This window comes from Leguminivora glycinivorella, chromosome 17, assembly GCF_023078275.1.
Source record: "Leguminivora glycinivorella isolate SPB_JAAS2020 chromosome 17, LegGlyc_1.1, whole genome shotgun sequence".
NCBI lineage: Eukaryota > Metazoa > Arthropoda > Insecta > Lepidoptera > Tortricidae > Leguminivora > Leguminivora glycinivorella.
In genome coordinates, this window is record NC_062987.1 from 12,043,486 (window position 1) to 12,054,229 (window position 10,744).

General features: G+C 34.9%; 1 protein-coding gene across 1 annotated transcript; it reads right to left on the reverse strand.

The window, feature by feature from the left end:
- Positions 1–1,167: 1,167 nt before the first annotated feature.
- LOC125235302 (protein FAM177A1-like) lies at positions 1,168–2,689 on the reverse strand. Its single transcript, XM_048141816.1, has 2 exons — positions 2,435–2,689; positions 1,168–1,639 (listed from the first exon to the last, which is right to left on the reverse strand). The coding sequence occupies exons 1-2, from the start codon at positions 2,591–2,593 to the stop codon at positions 1,364–1,366; spliced, it is 435 nt and encodes a 144-aa protein (XP_047997773.1). The 5' UTR covers positions 2,594–2,689; the 3' UTR covers positions 1,168–1,363.
- Positions 2,690–10,744: the final 8,055 nt, after the last annotated feature.

The following is a 10,744-nucleotide window of genomic DNA, read 5'->3' on the forward strand; positions in this document are numbered from 1 at the left end:
GTACGGATAGCTATTGCCCGTTAGATGGCGCTAATTAAAGGTATGCATGTTTCTTATTAGCAAATTATTAGTAAGTAGGTAATTATTTTTGTGTTGAATAACTTAATTGTATTATTTGTAACAGGACCGCACCAGATAGTTTAGAGAAGCTCACAATCACGGGACGCATGGCAAGGAAGCGAAGAAGTGGAAGCATGGGCAGTGGGCACACGTTGGGCAGACAGAATTCACAGAATAAAGTCTGTGACTAAGACCACTTTGCAGGCTAGCAAGCACTGGGCCCAGGATCGATTGGCGTGGAGACAACTGGTGAAGAGTGTCCACATTCGTCAAGTCCCTCAGCCATGAGGATACGACAAAGAAGAAGATTATTTGTATGGTATGGTGTATACACAAAATAATATAAGATATTGTTATCAAAATGAAAGACTAATTATTGTTCTACACCTTTATTATAAATAATATAAAAATACATCCATATGTGATATATTTTTAGTTCAAACAAGACCAATGCAATATTAGGACCCTCCTTCTATGTGAATTTGTGCACAAAACATTATTATTACATAGTTTACTAGTATAAAATTATAGTGTACATTACATACTACATATTTATTGCTATGCAAACAATGTTTCTATTTGTGAGTGACCAAATTATAATAATTAATACTAAAAGACTAGTAAATTATTTTAAAGCTAAATTAAGAAATAAATAAATGAACACAAATTAAAAAAGAAAAAAAAAAGCTTATCACTTCTGCTTCAAATGCAACAAGGTTATAAAACGTTTCATTTTATTTTATTTCTGAGATTAGTTCTTAACCTTAATAAAATCTTAACCACAAATATTGTTAAGTTGGTTATACAGTAACAAACATAATGAAAAATCCTTAAGTCTAGTAAAAATCTTCATGTAACCATAAATTAAATATAACAAGATCTTATGCGAGTCTAGCCACAAAAAAATGCCTTGTTGCCACCGATTATTTGTAGATTGGCATTAAGTGTCAATTGTAAATCTATGTCAAAAGTGACACTTAACGCCATCTACAAGTATAATCGAAAGCTACAAGACATATATGCCATCTATGTGTGGTGGATCAGTCTTAGGCGGTCGCATTTTAATGTATGGGATGGTATGATCTTGTTATATTTAATTTATGATGTAACACATCTGAATATAGATTATATAATCTTGTGCAGTATATATTATATAATCTGATATAAAAATACACTTCTTAACAGAGCAAGGCATAAACAGCTTTATCACTGGATTGCATTATGACTTTTTTTGTGTTCCTGAGTTAGAACTGACTCAGGAAGTTTTTCAAATAAATTAACTGTATTCAAATAATAATGGCCACTACACTACAGGCTTCTCGACTTCCTTTATTGGTTCTGTTATCACCAATGGGACATCCCCGCCACCATTCTTCGGCACCCATCCAACAGAATCATCCTCCATCTTTCTCTGTTCTTCTAGAACCCTCTCATGCTCTTCAATCTCTATCTGGTATTTAGGTGTGGTGATTCCGAAGAAGTTAGCCAGTGACTCGCCAGCGTAATCTACAGCATTGAGGACTTTGGTGCCAGATTTCCAGGCATAGTGGGAGAACCATGGACCCCAGTCCAGAGATTTCTGAAAAAGTTGAGTATACAACAGTTTGTTATACTAAAAATATTTTAATGTTTTTGGCATAGTTATTTACACTATGAATACTATGATCCTACAGGGGCATTTCACGAGAAAGTCCCTTACAACATGCTTGTGCCTTGTATGGCAGCTATATCAATCAAATCCGTAAGGTCGAGAAAATACTGCCAATTGGTTAACCAAGGTGGTTTAGAAGTATTAGAAGAACTGCATGTCTGCCCATGCATGAATGCCCCTACACTAAGTATGACTTGTCTTTATTGAATAAAATTTGATATAATAGAGAAAAAGAAATATACTCAATGATGTAAAATTTTCTTCTCATCAGTAGAACTTTAAAAAACAATTCCATTCTATGTTTTTAGCAATTAACTGCTTAAATTAATAATACAGGATTCAAATGGTTTTCAACATACAAATAACAGTATTCAAATGTTTAGCAACATGTCTAAGATTAACCTTGTGGTGTAATATTTGTATGTATAAAACAAAACACAATGTTTCGTGGCACCATTTGGCTTGTATATTTTTCCTCTTTTGTGTGTTTGTGAATAAATTAATTCTATGCCATTTGAGCCATGTTTATACAACTAATGCGCAATTCATCGATCAAATATTAGTCATCACTAAATTAAATATTTAGTGGCCTTGACCATTACATCCAATCTAGCATCAAATATTCAATACAAAGACCTTGACTGGAAGACTGGAACTGATCTCACAAAATATCAAGTGCATCCTTGAGTTTCTAGTCTTTCACGATAATAGAGAAAAACTTACCGGATCAACGGATTCTTCATGCTTGGGTGCAGCATCTAATTCGCTAACATTTTGTTGTTCAATAACTTCTTCAACGCCATCACTGAAATGCAACAATTTCACTCGCCTGTTGATACAAATATCGGCTTGATCACTTGGTAATTCGTGTTTGCTTTCCATGTTTAGTAAATAAGAAAAGAATTATTCAAAAGTATTAAATTCAAGCGTATTCAATTCAAGCTCAGAACGAATCAGTCGTTGTTTATTATTGTAGAGTTTTTTTTCTACATGACTTCATAATCTAATCTGGCTTATATTTAAACCACCGTAATCATCATTTCTTTACCTAGGTGCTGGCAATTTTAAATATAACTTAAACGGTTTCCCATGAACGTAAAGGGCGCTCTACACAATCAGTTTCCGTTATTAGTGAACGATTTAGCCTCCCCACAGACGAGTCTTAATTTTCATAATCTTAAAAAAAACTTGTATGCAATCTGACAGTTCAAACTGACACTGACAAGACACTGACAGATTTGAACTGTCAAATTGCATACAAGTTTTTTTTAAGATTATGAATTTTTAAGACTGTCTGTGGGGAGCCTTTTTAAAGCATTATTTAATAAAAGTATTTTTTTTTATAATGTTGTACATATTTTCTTATGACGATATTTAAAACGAGATGCAGTTCGAAAGATCTTTGAAGTTAAACTTTTGATTTGGAAATTCAATTATTAATTTGATTATCTGTACTGCGGACAATTCATCAATCATAATTGAGCGTGTAAGGAACCCATAATAAATGTTCCGCAATCGCCATTTCTATACTTGTAGTGTGTTATCTGCACGGAAGTATAACTAAAGCATGGAAGCCATGCTAAAATAAGAGCTCGGTGACATGTATCTTACTCACACCACACTATTACCTTTTTTATATGAGCGAATGAGACAATATTCAACAACTTCTTTCGTTTTCTCGAAGGTTGTCCCTAAATGCTGATGTCAAAACGGACCTGGGGTCCATTTATTATACGGCAAAATTAAATATACGTTTGTCATTTCACACTCGGTCTCCATCTTTGACAACTGTACATAGTCGTATTATATTGGTTCGAGTTTTTAGCGCGACTTCAATGGTCGTCTTGACGATATTTATTTATTTTGTGAGGATTTCTGATAGATCGTGGAAAAAATAGCTCAGTGTATATTTGTGATAGTTCCAAGTTTCATTTCTGACTATGGCTTGTGTGATCAAGTGTTGCAAATCACATTCAGGAAGAAAAGAAAACACGCAAGAGGTTATATCATTTCATCGGTAAGTTTCTTGAGTTTTGACGTGATAACGTCTAATAACTCGTTACTACGGGCAGCATGCACGAAAAAGATGACGTCATTGTCCCGTTTCGCAATATAGTTTTTGCGCCATCTATTGGCGCGCGTTGGAACTAAGCGGCTGATCGATGCGCTCGGTATGGTTATAGCGTGTGGCCTGAGTAAAGCACCACAGCTGGGACAGATGGCGCGCCCGTGTGTTGTTCTCGTTAAGCAAGTTATTGCTGCAAGTTTTGAGACGCAACTATAGGTAAGAGTGAGTGGCAAATATCTGCATCTCTTTCTAGCATATACTTCTGTCTCAAAACTTGCAGCAGCGCCGCAGAGATGGGCAAATCGTAATCGATTCCGGATTACACGATTACTTGATTTTACTTTGTAATCCACTACTGGGTGTCAGATTACTTGTAAAATGTAATGTAATCAAGTGAAACGGTAAATTACCATTACATATAAAGGAATCACTAATCATCTATACAATAATTACTATTACCAATAATTCGGAATCATAGTCGATTTAAAATAACTGAAATTATTGACTTGATTACTTTCAGATTACAAATATGTAGTACCTCAGATTGCTGACTGTCACTTTGACACAAAAGTCATCATGGGTGTCGTAAAATAGGTTTTAGGGGGTGCTGATTCCAAAATTAATGACCAATTTGGAATCTGACATTGCTGACTGTCACTTTGACACAAAAGTCGTCATGGGTGTCGTAAAATAGGTTTTAGGGGGTGCTGATTCCAAAATGAATGACCAATGTGGAATCTGACATTGCTGACTGTCACTTTGACACAAAAGTCGTCATGGGTGTCGTAAAATAGGTTTTAGGGAGTGCTGATTCCAAAATTAATGAACAATGTGGAATCTGACATTGCTGACTGTCACTTTGACACAAAAGTCGTCATGGGTGTCGTAAAATAGGTTTTAGGGGTGCTGATTCCAAAATTAATAACCAATTTGGAATCTGACATTGCTGACTGTCACTTTGACACAAAAGTCGTCACGGGTGTCGTAAAATGGGTTTTAGAGGGTGCTGATTCCAAAATTAATGAACAATGTGGAATCTGACATTGCTGACTGTCACTTTGACACAAAAGGCATCATGGGTGTCGTAAAATAGGTTTTAGGGGGTGCTGATTCCAAAATTAATGACCAATGTGGAATCTGACATTGCTGACTGTCACTTTGACACAAAAGTCGGTATGGTTGTAGCGTGTGGCCTGAGTAAAGCACCACAGCTGCGACAGATGGCGCGCCCGTGTTTATTATTTTTGAGTGTTTGTAATTTAAAAACATGAAAGATCGCATTAAAATAAGCATCTTTTATAGAATGAAGTTGTTTGAAAAACCTACTTATTTAGGAGTTAGAGCAGTACGAAGTTGCGAATTTTCCCATAGTATTTACTAAGGCGCCAGAGATTTTTTTACCAATATAACCAATTTAAATAAGGATGTTTTGTTATATAAACTTTTTCTTCTCCATTAATATTTACTGAGATATTAGGGTTCTAAGATTAGTAAATGGCACTAGCACTTTAATAAAATTAACGCGTGTCTCGCAAACGGTCTAGGATACAAAATGACGACATTTATATAGGTATAGGTTAGGTTCGTTAGGTATCTTCAAACGGACGAAGGCTCCTATTCTGTGCAGTTTCTGTAATAAGCGGGGCTCCGTCGATATCGCTTTCTGTCTCTGGCGCCTTAGTAATGCTACGGGAAAATTTTGCAACTTTGCACCACTCTAACTCCTAAATTAGTAGGTTTTAAAAAAAACTTTAATTTATAAAAGATGCTTATTTTAATGCATTATTTCTAATAAGAACAAAACACTATGCTAGAAAGAGTGCAGAGGAAGTTCTGTAGGCACATTTACAAACGACTGTACGGATATTACCCATATATGTATCCATCTCTATTCGTAACAGGAATGGTTGGTCTTCAAACTCTAGAAACCAGACGGAAACTGCTGCATATTATGCATTACCGCCAACTGTTTCACCATAGAGTAGATGACGCATCCGTGCTTGAGAGAATGGGGCTGCAAGTGCCAAGAGCGAATGTGGTGGTTGGCATGCCGGGCGCGGTGCCGGCGCGGCGGCGGCGGCGCCTGTTCGCGGCGGCCGGCGCACCGCTCGAGCCCGAGCTGCTCTTAACCGCATCATGTTGGAGACAGACGATATTGACATATTTGCTGATAGTGTTGGTGTGTTTTACAGAAAACTCTTAAGGTTCATAGACTCTACACTCCTTAGGTTATTAATGTAATAACCATAGTTTAACTTTTAAGTGTGTTTGCTTTTATTTATGTCAATTTAACATGTACATAATTATATTACCACATAAGTGCTTTGGTGAAATACTGTTAACTTTTGTGTATTTTTAATAAATAAATAAAAAAACGTGAAAAAAGTCCCAGAATCGGGCCCCTTTTGCTATACTCTGACCGCCCCTGTCTATACTACTGTAATGTTTGACGTTATCACGTTAAACTACCGTCCGTAAACCGACTTTACAGACAAACAATTTTTTGATAATATTTATTGATACGACCTGGCAGAAATATAAATGTACATATTAGTAGTTTATACAATTCAAATCTTATTCAATTCTGTATAGATTTTTGCATATTTTTTGGAAGTTTTCTCAAACTCGGAAAGGTTATGTTTTTTAGCATAGTGATGTGATGTGTTTTATCGACCTTGCAATAATAACCTATCAATATTCATACCTTAAACACGCCATCAATGATTATTGTTCTTTGTTATGATTATTGTTCTTTGTTATGATTCTTTTGTTATTTAGCTATTTTACAAATTCAACTTTATATATTTCTTAGATTTCCGAAGAAGAAGACCGGAAACACGAAGTTCAAGGTGCGATGCTCGCTGTTCCTTTACTCCCAAGACTCCACCAAAAAGAAGGCCAAGAAGCTGAAATGGAGCAGGCCCCCAGATGTCTCCCCAGGTGTCTACCTTTGACAATTGTACATAATCTTATTATATTAGATCAAATATCTCGGCGGTCGTCTGGCCGATTTTTAATTTAATTGTGTTTATTCCTGATAGATAGTTGATGATCCTGCTAAATTCTTATTTGTGATGTGTTCAAGTTCCTTGTGTGACTATGGCTTGTGTGATTAAGGACTGTAATTCACGTACATGGAGAAAAGAAAACTCCCAAGAACCTGCTGTGTTTCATTAGTGAATTTCGGTCAGTTATTGATACTATTAGAGTGTGGCTAATGAAATATTGCCCCAACTTTTGGCGGGAAATTCAAAAAATCTAGGGCTGGTCACACTTGGTATAGTAGGAGATATAGTTTTGATACTAGAAAATATTTTTGTTTTCTGTGAAGGAAAACATCGTGAGGAAACCTGCATACATCAGCGAAGAAATTCAAAGATTTATGTGAAGTCTCCAACCCGCATTGGGCTAGCGTGGAGACTATATAGCCCGAGCCCTCTCAGACATGAGAGGAGGCCTGTGCCCAGCAGTGGAACGTATATAGGCTAAATTATATTATTTATTTTATTTTTTATATTTTTATATCAAATTACTACTGACCAGTCACTTCACTGATTTCTTCTAAATATTGGTTTTTCGTAAGTAAGTCGTTACGTTCCAATATTTTTATTTTATTAATGCTTTCCAGAGCTTCGAGTTTCTCCTTGTCTTTACACTCTTTTCCTGTTTATGAGATTTAAGTTTTATTATATTCACATACTTAATCAAAGTTATAGGCAAATGTTGGAACTAGTACTTAAAGTATCAAAATATTAATAGAGCACCAACCTACTATATTGTTTACGACTTGTAAACATTGCAGTATTTGCAGTTTTTCATTATATGCCGCTTCACGTCGACTTCGCTCTTGGTTGTAATTATTTATTAGCTTAAACAGCAAATTGCGGACCTCGCTTGGTATCGTCATTGTTATAATATTTAAGATTTACCCTTAATAACCCGCGAACAATTTGAATAAGTGACATAAATTGACAGCAGACTTTTAGCCTTTTTTTTTAAACCATAGACAATTGGTGATACCACAAGGAAATATCTGTCAACAATATTTGGCTAGCCAGACTCTATTTGTAGGATCTAAACAAAGCATAAAATATGGTCTTTTCATAGTTTATATAATAACTACTACCATGTTAAATTCTGTTCTGAAGTTTCTCAAACTGTTTTTAGATTATGTTTTTGTACTAGTGATGTGTCATTTTTATCGACGTCCCGACATTAACTCTATTGACATTCTTGCATTGAAAAGGACATAAAAATGATTAATGATGATCAGGTATCACAGACTGAGTAAATGGTAATGTAACATTTCTAGTGAATTAAACTTATAGTATTTTTTAGTTTTCCAGAAATTCTCAAACATTATTAAAAAGAAACTAAAAATAGGTGAAACTATTGAAATAATAAATTTTGGTACCTACACTGCCGTTTTGTTTTATTTTCTATTTGATAGAGAAAATATTATTGAGGTAAGTATGAGTAGATTCTTGAGTGGTGGACTAGAAATTATTAGAGGGATGCTACACGAATTAAATTACTTAGGTCTTTGCGTAAGGAGAAGAGAAGAATGTATTTATTTGTTTTATACTCGTATCTCCCATCTTCTATTTTTTACAAACTATTTAGGCCGATATTACACTATCATAGAATAGTCATAGACAACATGCCGTCCTTTTTATTCACGTTACAGAAAAAGGGAGGCATACAGACCTATGATCAGATATATAGGTATGATAATGTAATATTAGGACTTGGTAAGAGAAGAGAAGTGACCGTTTATGTAGGTAAGTACATAAACAAACCATTTATTTGCAATCAGTAGGTACGGTTAGCCAAGAAGGCAATAATGTATGAATATATGACTTTCATAGCCAAAAAGCCACATAATAATCCAAATGAAATGTTTATATCAATATTGTATGTTTTCGTTACTTTTATATATATAACGTTTATATTCCCAGTATTTATTTTAATGTGAGAACGTAAGTAAGTGCATATTTTATCGATAATTGAATCGACAAAGTAACATCCCTAGCTAACACAAAACCAGGGACCACCTACCAAAAAGAGAAATAACTAGCATATATCCATCCTTTTTCAATACATTATCTAAGTCATAAGGAAGTCAAGGATGAGTATATGCATTTTACACGAATTTTTATTAGGGGGGCTTGGTTATCTGTGACTGACTGATTGTGACACGGAAGTATAACTAAAGCATGGAAGCCATGCTAAAATAAGAGCTCGGTGACATGTATCTTACTCACACCACACTATTACCTTTTTTATATGAGCGAATGAGACAATATTCAACAACTTCTTTCGTTTTCTCGAAGGTTGTCCCTAAATGCTGATGTCAAAACGGACCTGGGGTCCATTTATTATACGGCAAAATTAAATATACGTTTGTCATTTCACACTCGGTCTCCATCTTTGACAACTGTACATAGTCGTATTATATTGGTTCGAGTTTTTAGCGCGACTTCAATGGTCGTCTTGACGATATTTATTTATTTTGTGAGGATTTCTGATAGATCGTGGAAAAAATAGCTCAGTGTATATTTGTGATAGTTCCAAGTTTCATTTCTGACTATGGCTTGTGTGATCAAGTGTTGCAAATCACATTCAGGAAGAAAAGAAAACACGCAAGAGGTTATATCATTTCATCGGTAAGTTTCTTGAGTTTTTGATAATATTTATTGATACGACCTGGCAGAAATATAAATGTACATATTAGTAGTTTATACAATTCAAATCTTATTCAATTCTGTATAGATTTTTGCATATTTTTTGGAAGTTTTCTCAAACTCGGAAAGGTTATGTTTTTTAGCATAGTGATGTGATGTGTTTTATCGACCTTGCAATAATAACCTATCAATATTCATACCTTAAACACGCCATCAATGATTATTGTTCTTTGTTATGATTATTGTTCTTTGTTATGATTCTTTTGTTATTTAGCTATTTTACAAATTCAACTTTATATATTTCTTAGATTTCCGAAGAAGAAGACCGGAAACACGAAGTTCAAGGTGCGATGCTCGCGGTTCCTTTACTCCCAAGACTCCACCAAAAAGAAGGCCAAGAAGCTGAAATGGAGCAGGCCCCCAGATGTCTCCCCAGGTGTCTACCTTTGACAATTGTACATAATCTTATTATATTAGATCAAATATCTCGGCGGTCGTCTGGCCGATTTTTAATTTAATTGTGTTTATTCCTGATAGATAGTTGATGATCCTGCTAAATTCTTATTTGTGATGTGTTCAAGTTCCTTGTGTGACTATGGCTTGTGTGATTAAGGACTGTAATTCACGTACATGGAGAAAAGAAAACTCCCAAGAACCTGCTGTGTTTCATTAGTGAATTTCGGTCAGTTATTGATACTATTAGAGTGTTGCTAATGAAATATTGCCCCAACTTTTGGCGGGAAATTCAAAAAATCTAGGGCTGGTCACACTTGGTATAGTAGGAGATATAGTTTTGATACTAGAAAATATTTTTGTTTTCTGTGAAGGAAAACATCGTGAGGAAACCTGCATACATCAGCGAAGAAATTCAAAGATTTATGTGAAGTCTCCAACCCGCATTGGGCTAGCGTGGAGACTATATAGCCCGAGCCCTCTCAGACATGAGAGGAGGCCTGTGCCCAGCAGTGGAACGTATATAGGCTAAATTATATTATTTATTTTATTTTTTATATTTTTATATCAAATTACTACTGACCAGTCACTTCACTGATTTCTTCTAAATATTGGTTTTTCGTAAGTAAGTCGTTACGTTCCAATATTTTTATTTTATTAATGCTTTCCAGAGCTTCGAGTTTCTCCTTGTCTTTACACTCTTTTCCTGTTTATGAGATTTAAGTTTTATTATATTCACATACTTAATCAAAGTTATAGGCAAATGTTGGAACTAGTACTTAAAGTATCAAAATATTAATAGAGCACCAACCTACTATATTGTTTACG

What these genes read in the sequence shown, in the direction of transcription:
- LOC125235302 (XM_048141816.1), bottom strand. Translation starts at nt 2,593, where the DNA reads ATGGAAAGCAAACACGAATTACCAAGTGATCAAGCCGATATTTGTATC. An exon ending in ATGAAGAATCCGTTGATCCG is followed by an intron (nt 1,640 to 2,434) that starts GTAAGTTTTTCT and finishes CAACTTTTTCAG; the next exon opens with AAATCTCTGGACTGGGGTCC.